General features: G+C 41.3%; 1 protein-coding gene across 1 annotated transcript in view; it reads right to left on the bottom strand.

The window, feature by feature from the left end:
* Positions 1–326: 326 nt before the first annotated feature.
* LOC137500466 (uncharacterized) overlaps positions 327–19,085 on the bottom strand; it is a 196,848-nt gene continuing 178,089 nt past the window's right edge. The window contains exon 7 of the mRNA XM_068227363.1: positions 327–517. Coding sequence (XP_068083464.1) covers positions 327–517 — 191 coding nt within the window. The remainder of the gene's footprint in view (positions 518–19,085) is intronic.

Raw genomic sequence — 19,085 nt, forward strand, 5'->3', positions numbered from 1 at the left:
ACATAAGGTGTATTGAATCACGCCAGTTCCAAATCAGGCACAGAAATACATCTTTGTTTTATTATGTTGATTACAAACTTTGTTCATGAAACACCCGATTTTAGAAATAGCCGGTTTCCCTGGTATGATGTATTCCACACCAGACAGCGAGCTTCTCCAGCTGGATGAGATTTCTATAGTACAATATTCTATATTCGTTATGCTTGGGAGTGTTCGCAGATCCTTGAAAGAGGTAGAGATAATGACAAAACCGGTGCTAAACGATAGCATAAAATCACAAAATATGTTCCTTAGTCTGATTCCACGAACTCAGGACATGAACCACATTATGTCACAGGTCGTAACTCGGTGTGTTGAGTCTCTTTGTGTCGCCGAAGGTCAACTTTGCGCTGGAAGGAGCGGCCACACAAGTCACAAGCGAATGGTTTGAAGCCTGTATGCTTTCTGCTGTGGGTGATGAGGTTCGAGGACTGGCTGAACGCCTTCCCACACACCTGACACTTGTGAGGCTTCTCACCTGAAACAGAGAGATAAAAATACCAATATGAGTGTAACAAAATTAACACATTAACTCAATCACGACTTCGCAAATTATACTATTATCATTTTGACATGACTATATCTCGCTCTGTCATGCACGGGAATTTTACTTTACGAAAATCAGCCTGCTTATTGCAACAGGCTGTTTCTGCACTATACAATTGACGCATATGATATTCCAATATCCCCAGGTAACTCAATGTTACAATGATAAACGTGCGTGATGCTGAAACCTTGCGCTACGAGGTCCTCGTGCTTTCAGTGCTCAATAAAGCGCACTCAGTACAATTTGGAGCGCCACGTACAGTGAACGCGTCGGGTGGACACGAACTCGGTAACTTTAAGTAACAAAAACTAAGGTTTCGGAAAAGAATCAATTAATTCGTGCGTTTGCCCACGGGACGGTTTTGGAGAGTTTCCAAATCCGTGCAAGCTCAACGCGTGCGCCGATTTAAAAGGTTTTGGTCTCGGATTCGTTCCAAATGTACAGGCTGAGAAATAGACTTAATGACAGGCCTACTTACACTCTAGCTACATCATATAATCAGCCATCGGTATTGCAAGGGAAACATCCAGGTAAGTTCGTCCGCAAAAAATAATGTCAATAACATAACAGCCGTAAAGGCAAAACCATTTCGTGTGTTTCAATTTATTTAATATTATTTATTTTATTGATATGACCGTTGATCACTATCTCTGTTACTGCAGTCATTATTGGCTACTTTAACATTTCCACGAACCTGCTACGCAGGCGTAGCAGGGGGAGAGGTGATACTCCCACGTGGCGCGTCCCAGGTGGCGGATAGGGGGGTCCTAACCGGCTTGCCGGCGGACTTGAGGGAAATAAAATACCTCTCGCGGACCAAACACACTACCCCCTGCGGGTGGGGGACGCACATGTAGAATACACCCGCGGTATCCCCTGCCTGTCGTAAGAGGCGACTAAAAGGGGCGACCAAAGGCTGACTGAATTAGAACCATGAAACTAATTTTGAATCGTACCATCACGCAGGGAACACCAGAGGTTGCCTGTACTTGCGAGTAGTACCACTAAATTCGGTGCGAAATAGGTTTGTGATTAGTAGCAGTTAAAGCCTGGCCTGGTGGATTCCAGTACCCGGGCGTCTTACCCATGTGTGCAACACCGCGGGTCTGGGCGTAGCCTGTGAGTTGTACCACTATATGAGCAGCACCGTGGGTCTGCGTTGCCTGTGATTAGTACCCACTATGTGAGGAACACCACGGGAATACCGGCGCCCGTGTTTAGTACACCTAGGTGGGGAACCTTCTCGGTTTGCGTTGACTCTTGAGTTGGGCCATTGTGTGAGACACACCATAGGTCTGCGTTACTTGTACGTATTGCAATACTTACGAGTAGTACCATCTTTTGTGGAACACCGTGAGTCTTCGCTACTTCTGATTAATACCCCAACATGACACATACCATGGTTCTATTTTACTCGCGACATGTACCATTCTGTGGGGCCTTAGACGTGGATTTTGCACCCCCTTTAGACACCAAGCATCATTGTGCTTTATAAGTGGTTCCTTGGTCGGTAATAATGTTATTTTCGATCTGTATTGAGTCCGATCCAATAGTTTTTGTTTGTTTGTTTTGTGTTTTGTTGAGTTCCAGTCTATCCATTCATTCTTCATGCCATATTTTATTTTTATTTTGGTCAGTGGATGCCTTTGCAATTTTTGTTCTTTCATTTCGTACCATTAGGGCCGATGACCTTCGATGTTAAGCCCCTTAAAACAACAAGCATCATCATCATCATCACTTTAACATTTATTGAATTGTATTATTGTTATTATTATTATTATTATTATTATTATTATTATTATTATTATTATTATTATTATTATTATTATTATTATTATTATTATTATTATTGAAATTCAATATTGGTGGTGACACGTTTCTTTTGAAAAATGATCTTGACTGAACACATAATTTAAAATCAGGCAGATTTCATTCAGTGCGAATTATCTGAGAATCGAAGTAAGTTCTTTTCAGTACAAGGTTTGTACAATCTCTCGAAGGAACAGTCAAGATTGCGAGTCGACTTGGGAGCGACGTGACCTGAAATTGTTCCTTAAAGACTGTCGCAGCTAAAGCTGGCAGCTTTAAAACTCTTTCTGGCAATCCAGTATTAGCTTTCTTCTAAACTCCGAATATCATGTAGCACTGCTTTGAAAACGTGTTCCTTGATTCGATGAGCTAGATATCTTGCTTTTATTATTGTACGATGACATTTCATAATATAAGAATTCTGAATTAGATCGATAAATATTAATTAATAACTAAAAAGGAATGGTTGTTTTTCATTTTTTCATTTCACCAATATATATCTCACAAACATTAGTAAAATGTAGAGAGTTAGCAAAGTGAAATACTTTGTGTTAACGGTATGAGTTTTTCAAATCCAGTGAGAAGATATTCAAAACATTTAAAGCTTTGATAATTTCATCGCTTGTATTGTCTAAAAATATTTGGCATTTGAACGATATCACAAACTTCGATTCTTTCACCCTCGTGCAGTATTCATTCCTATGCGACGATTTTTGGCCTGCCTCCGTCTTGCTTTGGATGATCATTTGGTTCCGTTCAACTGACTCAGAATTTATAGCATCATACACACATTATACAGGTACATATGCGACTTCTAATTTGTAAGATAACGTTATGAATATTTATCTCATATTATGAACAATGTTAAACAAATGTGGTTAAGTGTAAGAGAGGACCGTGAGTTCCAACTTCACCACTACGAATAAAGGTAAATAGAGTAATATCAACAACAGCAATAATAATAATAAGAAGAAGAAGGCGCCTGGCCTTCTATGGGCACCTAACCCGCATGAACCCCTGCAGACCTACCAACAGGATCTTCGCTGCGGCAGATAGAGGGAAGGAACAAGTTTATCTCTTCGGTCAAGTAGGATCTGGAACAACTGCGGATCCCGCATGAGTCTGTACATGACCACCCACAGTCTCGGCGAGCTATTCAGCGGGGAATTTTTTGAACGTCACTTACTTATAGGAAGAACACAGGAACCAGTAGACGTATGTGGACGGAAGAAAGAAAGCTGGCTCACAGCCAGAAAATGAAAGAATACTGGAAGAGCAGAAAACAGAAGGCTCAAGTGACGAGAAGATGCGAGCTGCGTGGTCCTCAGTAGGCCCAAACGACTAAGAAGAAAAATAATTATTTCTTATTAAAGTTCTGATTATAGAGTGTGACTAACTGGCTATATACGCTAATCCGATTCATTGTTCCGTTTGCAAAATTCTCGTAACTGCGTTAATTATTAAAGTGAGTTTCTTCCTTCATAGGCTCCATATAAAGAAGATCGTCATCGTTGATAATAATCTCGACTAATTGGGTCTGATGATAGTTCGAAGTTCCAATTTGCTTGCATTATCCAGCAACAACTTAGGAGGAAAGTTTACAATCGTACACTATGCAAACAGGTACATTGTTATGTACCTGAGAGAAAATAAACACATCATTTAACTCAAAATTTACGAACTCTGCTTCTATCCCGCCATATTTCTCACTCGTTATAATAACTGAATAGACCTTCATTGCTGGCGGATAGGGGGGTCCTAACCGGCTTGCCGGCGAACTTGAGGGAAATAAAATACCTCTCGCGGACCAAACACACACCCCCTGTGGGTGGGGGAGGCAGACGAATAATACACCCACGGTATCCCCTGCCTGTTGTGAGAGGCGACTAAAAGGGGCGACCAAGGGATGATTGGATTAGAACCATGAAATTACTTGTGATTAGTACCACCACGCGGGGAACACCATGGGTCGTTATTACTTGCGCGTAGTACCACTATGTTAGGTACCAAATAGGTTTGTGATTAGTAGCAATCAGGAGCACCGTGCGGTTAGGCTTTTACGGTACCTGCGATTAGTAGCACTATATGAGCGACACCAGGGTTCTGGCTTGCCTATGATTAGTACCCACACATAAGGAACACCACGGGATAGTACGAGTCCCTCTGGTTAGTACACGTATGTAATGGAAACCATAGGTTTGCGTTGCCTGTAAATGGCGCCGCTATGTGTGAAACACCATAGGTCTGTATTACCTGTGCGAATTTCATTACCTATGAGTAGTACCATACTGTGTGGAATACCGCGGGTCTACGATACTGTTGATTAGTACCGCACCATGTCAAATACCATGGTTCTACTTTCCAAGCGATAAGTACCATTATGAGAGTGCGATGACCTATATTTTGAATCCATTAGCTTGCAAGCATCATCAATTCAGTATTGAGCTATGGAAGCAGGCTCTTGGTCAGTATTACTATTGTTTTCCATCAGTTTCTGAGACTGAGGCATTGCGGGTCGTCTCCACTGATTGTTTTAACTTCTTATCCATCCGTTCATTTTTCGTCCTCACGTTTTGAATTCTGGTCAGTGGAGGTTTTTGTATTTTTATTTTGTCATTGCATTTCGTCTCATTTCGTACCATCAGGGGCCGATGACCTCGATATTAGGCCCCTTAAAACAACAAGCATCATCATCATCATCATTGCAAAATTTAAGAATGATTTCCCTCTTGTTTTTGATGTCGTTTCTGGTTGCCTGTCAATTATTAAAAATATTTTACTAACTGATTTTTCCCTTGATTACGCCAATCCGTACTTGAATAGTTAACATTTTACGTTTCTTATTCAAGAAAATAATTGAATTCACATCGTACAAGTTTCATAAATGCTGTGCACTACCACTTACAAAACATAAAATTCATCCAACAAAAATGAGTTAACTCTCGTACGGAAGAAACAGAGTCAACATTTTTTATCTTATCCTACCCCGTGAGATGATTTTCAGAAGAAATATTTTCTTTACCTTTAATACACATTTGTCTAATACGCTTTACCCATAAACTTGTATAATTCTATTATGTTAGGAAAGTGACAGTCAGCATTTAAGGATGTGTGCATTGAATGTTCTCGTTTGAAATTCGCTCTAGTAGCACAGAAATTTGCCCATTTATCAGCATAACCTCCGGGTATTAACTCTGATTCGTTTAGTGGGTTGCATAGCATAAATATTACCGGTGCCAGCGACAATGTACCCACCTTCGTGCCAATTATAAAACGATAATAAAAGTAGCTGAATGGTAATATAAATTATGGTGAAATCACCCACCCAACATTTCATTACAATGCATTTTATTCAAACAATGGCTCCGATAAGTTGCCAGGTATGAGAACACAGTGGAGCAACTTTTCTGACCAATATAACTATTTGCAGAAACGTCCGCTGCGGGCTGTTTGTAAGATTACTTCGACATCAGTCAATCTCTTTGATGAATTTACTCAAATTCGCTTGTACGTGTCCTGTGAATGTTGTTCTTTATATTAATGCATAATAACTTTGCTATGTGCTCGATGGTAGGGGCTAGCTAGCAAGTCGATAAGGACGTACTCGATTTACCCACAAGGACATAAATTCGAGTACTGTACTTGTCAGGAAGTCCATTTCGGGAGAGCTTAGGGCCCCGTAGTTCAATGCAATAGAGATGAGTAGCAGGTTAATCTCTAGAGCCGAAGGCGGTCGGTCATATAGATAACCATTCTATTTCACTTAGTGCACATGTTATAGTAAAACAGAAACTGGTACGCCCACTCTACAGAGGTGATAATATTGTTTAAATAGGAAGTACAATTGCGAAAACATCCTCTCCTGACCCTAATCATATAAGAGAGGAAGAAGTCCGAACTTTCGAAAAATGAAGGCATTGGCAAAAAGACGGGTAGGGTCACAAGAAAGGCTTAAAATGAAAGCCGCGTTATTCCTCGTAAACCTACAACCGTCGGGGTCTGGAGACAACAAAAGTTGACCAAGTAAGGTCGTACCATTAAGATGAAAGTGACGAGCCTGAAATTCGTAAGTGGCAGACTTAAGTAGATGCCCTGTGACCACCAACCCACGTCTCAATGTTCACAACACTTCAGAGTCACCCCTCTGTCCACGTCCTGTGAGTTGCAAGGTGTATCAGATGTGCCAGAATTATGCCATGCAAACGAGTTTTCTAAAAGGTCAATAATTCTATTGACAGTGTCCTATCGCATCAACTATTTACAGTCCGACTCGTTGGCTGAACGGTCAGCGTACTGGCCTTCGGTTCAGAGGGTCCCGGGTTCGATTCCCGGCCGGGTGGGGGATTTTAACCTTAATTGGTTAATTTCAATGGCACGGGGGCTGGGTGTATGTGTTGTCTTCATCAGTTCATCCTCATCACGACTCGCAGGTCGCCTACGGGTGTCAAATAGAAAGACCTGCACCTGGCGAGCTGAACCCGTCCTGGGATATCCCGGCACTAAAAGCCATACGACATTTCAACTATTTACAGGTCAGTGGCACAAAATAATTAACCCGCTAGTAACTAACTTTAAATGTTTAATCAGTTACGAATTTGTTATCACGCAATTGAATGTAACCAGAAACAGATGTAGACTAATGTTATAGCGTTCAGTGAAGTTTATTTTGATGACCGTAGGAACGATCCTCCATTTATGGAATGTGAATTTTGTGTGTTACAGGGGGTAGACAGATAGGTAATTTATTGTACCTGGCAAATTTAGGGACACATACCGTGTCTTACAATTAAACTGTAGGTCAAATGTAAATACACTAGTAACACGAAATACGAACCTAAATCCTACCGTCTTATACTGAATGAAATCCCCTACATATCTAACATACGACATGATATACGAAAATAAAATGGCATGCTGCTTCCTCAACACAGTAACACAATACCTTTGTAAAAATTAACAGAAATAATAAAAACTATTATTACTAGTAGCGTCTCCCTGGATGTTTTGTTTCAAGTTTTATGGACAACGTGTGAAATGCTCAGCAAATGTGTTAATTTTTTTTTCCTCGTGTCGGTATTAAGGATAATTAAATTACCTACGTTTTATCGTTTCGATGAATTATTTAACCAGTGGCCATTTAAGGAGGACTGTTGTACAACTGAAGCCATGGCACATCGTTATAATTAAGCCATGTTAAAGAGAAAATATTAATAGGCCCAATTCGTTGTAGCATTATGGGCAGTGTTAAATGAAAAATCTTATTACAATGAAATATTTTCTTTCTAAAGTCTTAAAACCGGTTAAACTAGATTTGATCGCATAAACTTGAGCATCCACCAACCTGCTACGCAGGCGTAGTAGGGGGAGAGGTGATACTCCCACGTGGCGCGTCCCAGGTGGCGGATAGAGGGGTCCTAACCGGCTTGCCGGCGGATTTGAGGGAAATAAAATACCTCTCGCGGACCAAACACACACCCCCTGTGGGTGGGGGAGGCTGACGAATAATACACCCACGGTATCCCCTGCCTGTCGAACGAGGCGACTAAAAGGGGCGACCAAGGGATGAATGAATTAGAACCATGAAACTACTCTTGATTCGTACCATCATGCGGGCAACACCATGGGTTGCATGTACTTGCGAGTAGTATCACTAACATGGTGCGAAATATGTTTGTGATTCGTTGCAGTAAAAAGCCTGGCCGAGTGGATTCCAGTACCCGTGCGTTGTACCCATGTGGGCAACACCGCGGGTCTGGGCGTACCCTGTGAGTTGTACCGCTATATGAGCGACACCGTGGGTCTGCGTTGCCTGTGATTAGTACTCACTATGTGCGGAACACCACGGGGCCCTTGGGACCGGCACCCGTGACTAGTACCCTAGGTGAGGAAACTCATCGGTTTGCGTTGGCTGTGAGTGGCGCCATTGTGTGCGAAACACCATAGGTCTGCGTTACCTGTACGAAGTACAATACTTGTGAGTAGTACCATCTTTTGTGGAACACCGTGAGTCTTCGCTACTTCTGATTAATACCCCAACATGACACATACCATGGTTCTATTTTACTCGCGACATGTAGGCCTACCATTCTGTGGGGCCTTAGACGTGGATTTTGCACCCCCTTTAGACACCAAGCATCATTGTGCTTTTTAAGTGGTTCCTTGGTCGATAATAATGTTATTTTCGTTCTCTACTGAATCCGATCCACTGGTTTTTGTTTTTGTTTGTTTGTTTTGTGTTTTGTTGGGTTCCTGTCCATCCATTCATTCTTCATGAATTTTTTTATTTTTATTTTGGTGAGTGGATGCCTTTGTAATTTTTGTTCTTTCATTTCGTACCATTAGGGGCAGATGACCTTCGATGTTAGTCCCCTTAAAACAACAAGCATCATCATCAGCATCATCATCAACCTTGAGCATATAAGGCGAGTATTGAAGCAACAATTGCCCATTTAGGATTATTCATTCCCTAAGTTTTTAAAATACCAATATTGCCAGTAGTTATAATACATATCACCTCAAAACAGTGAGAAGACGACAGTGCGATCACTGATCGGCCTCCTGTGAGGGACCCGACTGGTTGCATGCTGGCGTGGAATGGACCGCGCGTGTTTCCATGGGAACGGGCACAGCTTGGGGCGGAGCCACATGTGCACGCGTCCTCCAATCACAGTTCGCTAGCCGCGACTTCCAATACATCGCCTGTTAATGTTGTATTGAACCGCTAGGGAATGAATGGCCAAGTCGGGCTTTTCATTCTTCAAGAAACAAGCTTCAGAGATACCATCAATGATAGATGAGCGACCAAACGCTGGTATTTAGTAGTGCTCAGATCTTGATGAGATCACGAGATATAAACGCAAATATATATGGCTTTAAAGAAACAAGTATGTTTTATCTATCTAAATGATAATTATAAATATGATTAAGATCAAGACAGAAAAACCCAGGAAAAGAAATTTGGCGTAATTGATAATATAATAATAATAATAATAATAATAATAATAATAATAATAATAATAAAATGTTCAGTATACGCCATGTAATTAAAAGGTGTTACGAGAGGAACAGTCACTTATTTTCATGTTTCGTAGATCTAGAGAAGGCATAAGTTATGACAAAGCACCGAGGAAAAAATATCAGCCGTAATGGGGGACTATGGGATTAAATGTCCGACTCGCTGGCTGAATGGTCAGCGTACTGGCCTTCGGTTCAGACGGTCTCTGGTTCGATTCCCGACCGGGTCGGTGATTTTAACCTTCATTGGTTAATTCCAATGGCCCGAGGGCTGGGTGTTTGTGCTGTCTCCAACATCCCTGCAACTCACACACCACACATAATACTATCCTCCACCACAATAACACGCAGTTACCTACACATGGCAGACGCCGCCCACCCTCATGGGAGGGTCTGCCTTACAAGGGCTGAAATAGTCACACGAAATTATTATTATATGGGATTAAATCTATATTAGGAAGCAGCAATCAACTGAACAATGAGTTCTTGGTTCAAGGCACTTGCAGGGGTTAGAAGAGGCTGCAATCATTCACTTTTGTTCTTCATGGTGTAAGGTGGCAGGGAGGGATTTAGTTTGTTAGAAATGTAGAAAGCAATTTGGCCTATGCCAAGGTTTTCTTCTTAATGGCGGATCGTTGTGCTGAAAGTCTGTAATATAATATCTTCGAATTTGAAAACAGATGCAATGAGTATGATATGAAAATTAACCTTCTCAAGACTGAAGTGATGCCAGTGGGCAAGAAACCTAAGAGAATTGAATGTCAGTTTGGGAATATAAAACTAGAACAGGTAGCTCATTTGAAGTACTTAGGCTGTGTATTTGTCCAGGATGGTTGCATAGTCAGTGAGAGTGAATCAAGGTGCAACAAAGTAAACGCAGAGCTCACACTTCTGATCAACAGTATTTTGTAAGAAAAAAATCAGTTCCTGGACGAAACTATCTTTACACCGATCTGTTTCCATACCAACTTTTGTATACAGGAGTGAAAGCTGGGCAGACTCGGGATATCTTTCTCATAAGTTAGAAGTTACAAACCTGAAAGTAGTTAGAATGATCGCTGGTACAAAGAGGTGGGAACACTAAAAGGTGGGTGCTCTCAATGAGGAGATAGAAGAATGAGCTCGACTGATGAAACTGTACGCATAAATCGACTTATTTGGTGGGGTCATGTGAAACGAATGGAGGAGGACAGGTTGCCTAGGAGTCATGGTCTGAAAGATAATCAGACGGAAACCAAGACGACGATGGTTAGACTTAATTTCTGATGATTTAAGGATGAGGAGTATAGAACGAAACGAGGCCGCAGAACTAGTTTCAAATAGAGGCGTACAGTAAATTCACAGAGGCTTGCAGACTGAACGCTAAAAGACTTAATAGCCTTTAACGAATATGTACTTATTTATTATTATTATTGTTAGGGAGATATCCCTGGTAGTTAGAGGTGAAAGAAGGTGCGGGCTGGAATAGGTCTCAACTACAAAATTAAAGTTAATTTAAAATTTTAACAAAGGTTATATTTTCTTTTCAAAATCAACAATTAACAGAGTATCACAGGTACCAAGTAGCAGATCAACAAATTAACAAATTACAGTTCGTTACATGATTTGGGCTTCGAGCCCCAAATTTAATTCCTGAGCTCTCAGCTCACAACCACAATTGCTGAAGGGCAGAAAACCCATAAGTACGAGGAGCACTTGCTCCTAATTACAATGTTAAGAAAAAGTGCAGACCCGCTCTCAATTTTACAAGCCTATCAAAGGCTACAACAACATTTCTATCTGCCCTTAAGGCACACACGGAAACAGGGGTAACTAATACCTAATCTACTGGGCCTTCGCGGGAAGGAAAACAAAATGGGTTAAGTAAATGGCCCAAAATACAAAATGAATGGAGGCGATAACTTCCACTCCTACACCAAGTTTTTGTCTAAAACCTATGTGGCGCTAGGCCGATCATACAGGGGTTAATCCCAAGCTAGGGAGGTGACACGTATGAGAAAACTTTACTACATTCAAGAAGAGAAGAACGGTTATGAAAACGTAGTCACCTCCTTTTAAAAAATGAAGGGGAGTTCGAGAGGGTGAAGCACAATCTATCCCCGCTTTACAGTAATTTATAGATTTATAATTTATAGATTTTACATAGACAGAAAAGAAAAAAGGTAGGTTACATACTAAAGGGTTCGAACCCTCCCCGAGAGTTAAACTGCTGAGCTAGCAAGAAATGAAGATCTTAACCGGCCATTACCTTGTAGGAGAACTGCTGCATGAAGAAAGAGGCGCTTCCCGCCCCCTGCTACATATTCACACAATAAGAGAGATGTTACTGAAGTGGCCCCGAGACAAGAAAATCAGCAGTTTATATACCCTCGTGGAACATTCGAGACCTTTCAGGAATGAGTAGACACACCCTTTCGCTTTTATTGGATAACAGCAAAAACTAATACACAAGACGAGGAAGAAACTCCTTATTGGTGGAAAAGAAAGGATTTATATTGCCAACCCACAAACCACAGAACAAAATTTAGTAAAAACAAAACTTAGGAATACAATATTTCTTCAAGAAAGTTCATTCCATTGCACCAGAGCGTGTTACCATAGTTTTGGGTAGAGACATCTGTTAGAGATTGTCCACACCTCTTAATCGTTGAACAACAAAAGGCAAATAAAAATCACTCAGTGACATCTTCTGAATAACCGTTGAATTAGTTCAGTAGTTAAAGTTCCAGGTTTCTCCAGTAGAAAAGTTTCATTTGGCGCAATATGTGAATTAGCGGCGTGGAGGTGTACCGCCCGGTACAATTATTATTATTATTATTATTATTATTATTATTATTATATTATTATTATTATTATTATTATTATTATTATTATTATTATTATTTCCAAGGATCAGAAGTCAGCGTCTTAATCTGTGGTTCCCGGGGAACTGGATTCGATGCCCCGTAGTGTCGAGGGTCGCTTTTACTTCCGCGTAGTTCCACTATGTTAGGTACCAAATAGGTTAATGATTAGTATCAACAGAGTGCGTTGCCGGCTTTTACAGTACCTGTAATTATTACCACTTTAGGAGCGACACCATGGGTGAGCGACACCATGGTTCTGGCCTGCCTATGATTAGTACCCACTATATGAGGAACACAACGGGATAGTAAGAGTCCCTGTGGTTAGTACGCGTATACTTCGATGTTAGGCCCCTTTAAACAACAAGCATCATCATCATCACAGTACGCGTATATGATGAACACCATAGGTTTGCGTCGCCTGTAAATGGCAGCGCAATGTGCGAAACAGCATAGGTCTGTATTCCGTGTGCGAATTTCATTACCTGTGAGTAGTACCATAATGTGTGAAATACCGCGAGTCTACGCTACTCTTGATTAGTACCGCAGCATGACAAATGCCATGGTTCTACTTTCCTGGCGATAACTACCACTGTGAAGGGCCGCTGACTAGGATTTTGGACCCCATTTGACTACAAGTATCATCGATTCAGTATTGCGCTATAGAAGAAGTCCCTTGGTCAGTACTACTATTGTTTTACGCCAGCTTCTGTGCATGTGAGGCACTGTGGGTCGGTTCCACTGATCGTTTTAAATTCATATGCATCCATGCATTCATTCTTCGTTCTCACGTTTTGAATTCTGTCAGTGGAGGATTTTGGACTTTTAATTTTTCATTACATTTCGTCTCATTTCGTACCATTAGTGTCAGATGGCCTAGATGATAGGCCCCTTAAAACAACAAGCATCATCATCAGCATCATCAATCGAAAACAGTTAATTCTCTCGGCTCGGGGACGGGGTGTTCTTGATGTTCTGAAATTCCTACATTCCTGCAATTCACATACCGCACAAACCACTATTCTACATCACCCTAACACGCAGTTTCGCATACACGGAGGGTGGTGACAACCACCCGATGTTATTTATTGGGTTATTATTGTTATTATTGTACCGGGCGGTACACCTCCGCGCCGCTAATTCAAACGTTGCGCCAGTTGATACTCTTCTACTGGAGGAAGCCTGAACTTTAACAACCATGTTAATTCTAAAGATTCTCAGAAGATGTCGCTGTTGTAAATTTTGAAGAGTTCTGAACTGTGTCTTTTTCGATTTATATTTGTTTTCTCTGTAGTGAGAAGTGTGAACATTATCTTCTAGATGGCACTACTGAAGAACTACAATTGTGCACCCTGGTGCGAAGTGAAGGAACTGTTTTTTGAGAAATTTTGTGTTCATAAGTTTGTTCTTTGTTAAATTTCTTTCAGTCATTTTTTGGGTTGGCAGTTTAACCCTTCTCTTTCCGCTTGTTTTGAATTTAGCCAATCCCGAATTTCTTTAATTAATTTTTGACCAATAATGTGTGTCTTATCCGATATGGATATGTTGCTTGATCCTAGCCAATAAAATTGGGTGGGGTGTGGGTTCTCATTCTTGAAAGGTCTCGAATGTTCCACGAGGGTATTTAAACTGCTGATTTTCTGGTCTCCGGGCCACTTCAGTAACATCTTTCCTAGTGTGATTATGTAGCAGGGGGCGGGAAGCGCCTCTTCCTTCGGGCAGCAGTTCTTCCATAAGGTAATGGCTTTTTAATAACTTCATTTCTTGCTAGCTCAGCAGTTTAACCCTCGGGGCAGGTTCGAAACTTTTATGTAGCCTTCCTTTAAAATGTAAAAGATACTTGGTATAAATTCTGTCTCTTTAACTACAAATAGGGATAGAGAGTGCCTCAGCCCCTCGAGCTCCCTCTCTTATTGTTTATGAGGTGACTACGTTTCCATAACCGTTTTTCTTCGCTTCATAATGTAATAAATTTTCCTATCGTGTCACCTCCGTAGTATGGGATTAGCCCTTGCATAAGCGGCCTAAGAGCCAAATAGGTTTTAAAAAAGGTGTATTAGGAGTGCAAGTTACGCCTCCACTCAAGTTGGTATTTTGGGGCCATGTAATTGACCTGTTTCTTTACTTAATAGGCCTCAGTAGATTGGGTATTATTAACCCTGCTCTTATGTGCCTGGAGGGCAGCTTAAAGGTGGAGTTTGGTGTGGCCTTTGAATAGGCTTGAACTTTGAGAGCGGGCTGCTCTTTCTTAAATTTGGTTTTTGTGTGCCTCGAGCAGGCTTAACTGGTAATTGGGAGCTAGTGCTCCTTGGCATGATTGGGGTTTTCTGCCCCTTTGTTGAACCTTGTTCATAAGTAAAGTTGAGCTCATTGCTCAGGGATTGTGAATCTGGGGCTCGAAGCCCAAAATCCATTAATAAACTGTAATTGTTCATCCTTAACTTGTTGATACGCTACTGAGTACCTGTTATTCTTGTTATTTCTTGATCTTGAAAAGAAAATATAACCTTTGTTAAAGTTTTAAATTAACTTTAATTTCGTAAGTTGAGACCTATTCGTCCCAGCACCTTCTTTCACTTCTAACTACCACGGATAACTCCGTAAAAATTATTATTATTATTATTATTATTATTATTATTATTATTATTATTATTATTATTATTATTATTATTATTATAAGAAACAGCTAATGTTCTTGCTTTTAATATCTCGTTTTGATGAAGGACAGTTATATCCAATATTCAGTCTGTTCTTTAAAAAGTATTTTCGACTGGAGAATTTTTAACATACGTCTGTCTATTGCGGGAGTGAGCGAAGAGCATGCTATAGTTACAGTTATAAATTTCTAGGCCAGCCATATTTCCTTTCTGTTCACCGATGTGATTTGGGCCTCAGAGCAGAATCTGTGTATTTTATCGTCCCTGAAGAACGTCCGCACATCCTTGAGCGCCATAAACATTCAATCTGTGTGAGCGCTGCTGCTCATAACATGACCGGGCCAGCCGACCGTCTCCACCCCAAGAGACTGGAGACTGCCGCCGACCGAGGACTGGCATTGACACGTCCTATTCAGCAGCATGTCCCCTGTAGAATTAGTATTAACTCTTTCTTAACCAAGAGGGATGCCATAACTGAGAGTTATTGTCACTAGTGTGTGCCCCCCTGTGGATGAGGGACTCACTTTATGCCTAAAGGCAACTAAAAGGTGCGACCAAGGGATGAAGACAATAGAACCATGACATTACCTGTGATTAGAACCATCACGCGTGGAACACCATGAGTCGAAATTTTTCTTGCGATTGGTACCAGTAAGTGAGGAATACCATGCGTCGGTGGCTGGATCACAATGCGCTTACACTACTTGTACCGGGCGGTACACCTCCACGTCGCGAATTCAAATATTGCGCCAGTTGAAATCTCTCTACAGGAGGAAGCCTGAACTTTAACAATCTGTATTAAATCAAGAGTTTCTCGGAAGATGTCTCTACTGTAAATTTTGAAGTGTTCTGAACTATGTCTATTTCGATTTGTATTTGTTTGCTCTGTAGCAAGAAGTGTGGACTTTCTCTTCTAGATGGCACTACTTAAGAACGATAATTGTGCACCCTAGTGCGAAGTGAAGGAACTGTTTTTTTTTGAAGAAAGTTGGTATTCATAAGTTTGTTCTTTGTTAAATTTCTTTCAGTCATTTTTTGGGTTGGCAGTATAACCCTTCTCTTTCCGCCAGTTTTGAATTTGACCAATGAGTAATTTTTGTAATTAATTTTCCACCAATCCTAGATGTCTTCTTCAGTTATGACTTGTAATCTTTAGCCGACCAATAAAATTTTATGGTCGGGTCGTTATCATTCATGAAAGGTCTCGAATGTTCCACGAGGGTATATAAACTGCTGATTTCTTGGTCTCGGGGCCACTTCAGTAACATCTTTCACAGTGTGTGAACATATATATCAGGGGGCGGGAAGCACCTCTTTCTTCGGGCAGCAGTTCATCCATAAGGTAATGGCCGTTTAATAACTTAATTTCTTGCTAGCTCAGCAGTTTAACCCTCGGGGCAGGTTCGAAACTTTTCTCATGTAACCTATCTTTAAAATGTAATAGACTTTTGGTAAAATCCCGTCTCTTTAACTACAAATTGGGATAGAGAGTGCCTAACCCTCTCGAGCTCCCACTCATATTGTTTTGAGGTGACTACGTTTTCATAACCGTTTTTCTTCTCTTCGTAATGTAATAAAATTTTCTTATCGTGTCACCTCCATAGTATGGGATTAGCCCCTGTATAACTGGCCGAGTGCCACCTAGGTTTTAAGAAGTTTCATGTAGGAGTGCAAGCTACGCCTCCAGTCAATTTGTTTTTTTGGGCCATTTAATTAACCCAGTGTTTGTTTTCTTCGTGTGAAGGCCCTGTAGGTTGGGTACAAGATACCCCTGTTTCACGGTATGTGTGCCTTAAGGGCAGTTAGGAATAAAGGTTGTTTTAGCCTTTGACAGGCTGGTAAAATTGAGAGCGGGTCTGCTCTTTTCATCTTAACATTGTAATTAGGAGCAAGTGCTCCTTGTACTTAGAGGTTTTCTGCCCTGTAACTATTGTGGTGGTGAGCTGAGAGCTCATGAATTAATCTTGGGGCTCTGTAATTGTTAACCTGCTACTTGGTACCTGTTACATCTTTGTTATTTGTCGTCATTTGTTGATTTTGAAAATAAAATATAACCTTTGTTAAAGTTTTAAATTAACTTTAATTTCGTAAGTTGAGACCTATTCCCGCCCGCACCTTCTTTCACCTCTAACTACCATGGATAACTCCGTAACACTACTCGTCCATAGTATCCGGCATTAGCCCATGACGGAGGTTCCCCTCTGCCCAGGTTCGGTTTAGCACCCCCGAGGAGATGAACAAAAAGGTTATTCTCTCTGCGGAGTTTTAGCATCTGGATGTGGACTCCATGGGTCTGCGTTTCGAGGAACACCACGGGTCCGTGCTTTGCCTGTGATTAGTACCCACTATTCGAGCAACGCCATGGGTTTGTGTTGCCTGTGAGTAGTGCCATTATGTGGGAGAAAACCCCATACGTGCGCGTTACCTGTGAGTAGTACCATAATGTGTGGAACACCGTGAGTCTGCGTTACTTGTGATTAGTACCGTTACAAGACAAATACCATGGTTCTACTTTACTAGCGATAAGTACCATTATGAGGGGCCGTTGGCCTGCATTTTGGACCCCTTTAGACAACAAGCATCATCTATTCAGGCTTGTGCTTTGGAAGCAGACCCTTGGTCAGTGTATACCATTGCTTTTAAGTTTCTGGGAGGGGGGGGGGGGCGGATTGGAGGTCGGATCCACTGACTATTTTAAGTTCATAATCATTTTTCATCCTCGTATTTTTGAAGTCTAATCACGGGAATGATTTCGGAATTATTTTTAAATTTGAATACAACGATTTGTGTCCGCTGATAATTTTATATTCACATTTGTCCATGCATTCTTTATCAATTTTTGAATTCTGGTCATTGGATGAATTTTGGAATTTTAAATTTTAATTTAATTTCGTCTCATTTCGTTCCATTGGGTACCGATGACCTAGATGTTAGGCTTCTTATAACAACAAGCACCATCATCTATGGTCATCCAATCTCGCTTAATGGATGTGGTGATTTCCAAATGAATTTCTTTCTAGGAGGTTTCGTCATTGGCCCATGATACCTTTTCGCCCAATGCTGCTTTGTCTACTACCTTACGTCCACAAATATTTCCTCCGTAATAACAATATTCTTACACATTGCCCCGTCTTAACCACAGCATTACGACTTCCGAACAAAGTTTTGCCAGTCATATAATTGTTGGTGGTTTCCACATGGCACAAGTTATTACTTCACCCCCTGCGGGTGGGGGACGCACATGTAGAATACACCCGCGATATCCCCTGCCCGTCGTAAGAGGCGACTAAAAGGGGCGACCAAGGGCTGACTGAATTAGAACCATGAAACTAATTTTGAATCGTACCATCACGCGGGGAACACCATAGGTTGCCTGTACTTGCGAGTAGTACCACTAAATTCGGTTACGAAATAGGTTTGTGATTAGTAGCAGTTAAAGCCTGGCCTGGTGGATTCCAGTACCCGTGCGTCGTACCCATGTGTGCAACACCGCGGGTCTGGGCGTAGCCTGTGAGTTGTACCACTATATGAGCAGCACCGTGGGTCTGCGTTGCCTGTGATTAGTACCCACTATGTGAGGAACACCACGGGAATACCGGCGCCCGTGTTTAGTACACCTAGGTGGGGAACCTTCTCGGTTTGCGTTGACTCTGAGTTGGGCCATTGTGTGAGACACACCATAGGTCTGCGTTACTTGAACGTATTGCAATACTTGTGAGTAGTACCATCTTTTGTGGAACACCGTGAGTCTTCGCTACTTCCGATTAATACCCCAACATGACACATACCATGGTTCTATTTTACTCGCGACATGTACCATTCTGTGGGGCCTTAGACGTGAATTTTGCACCCCCTTTGGACGCCAAGCATCATTGTGCTTTATAAGTGGTTCCTTGGTCGGTAATAATGTTATTTTCGATCTGTATTGAGTCCGATCAACTGGTTTTTGTTTGTTTGTTTTGTGTTTTGTTGAGTTCCTGTCCATCCATTCATTCTTCATGCCATACTTTATTTTTATTTTGGTCAGTGGATGCCTTTGCAATTTTGGTTATTTCATTTTGTACCATTAGGGGCCGATGACCTTCGATGTTAGGCCCCTTAAAACAACAAGCATCATCATCATCATCATCAGTTATTACTTCAACAGGGCGTGTCATACACGATGTCGCTCGGTGG

This window comes from Anabrus simplex, chromosome 4, assembly GCF_040414725.1.
Source record: "Anabrus simplex isolate iqAnaSimp1 chromosome 4, ASM4041472v1, whole genome shotgun sequence".
Taxonomy (NCBI): Eukaryota; Metazoa; Arthropoda; class Insecta; order Orthoptera; family Tettigoniidae; genus Anabrus; species Anabrus simplex.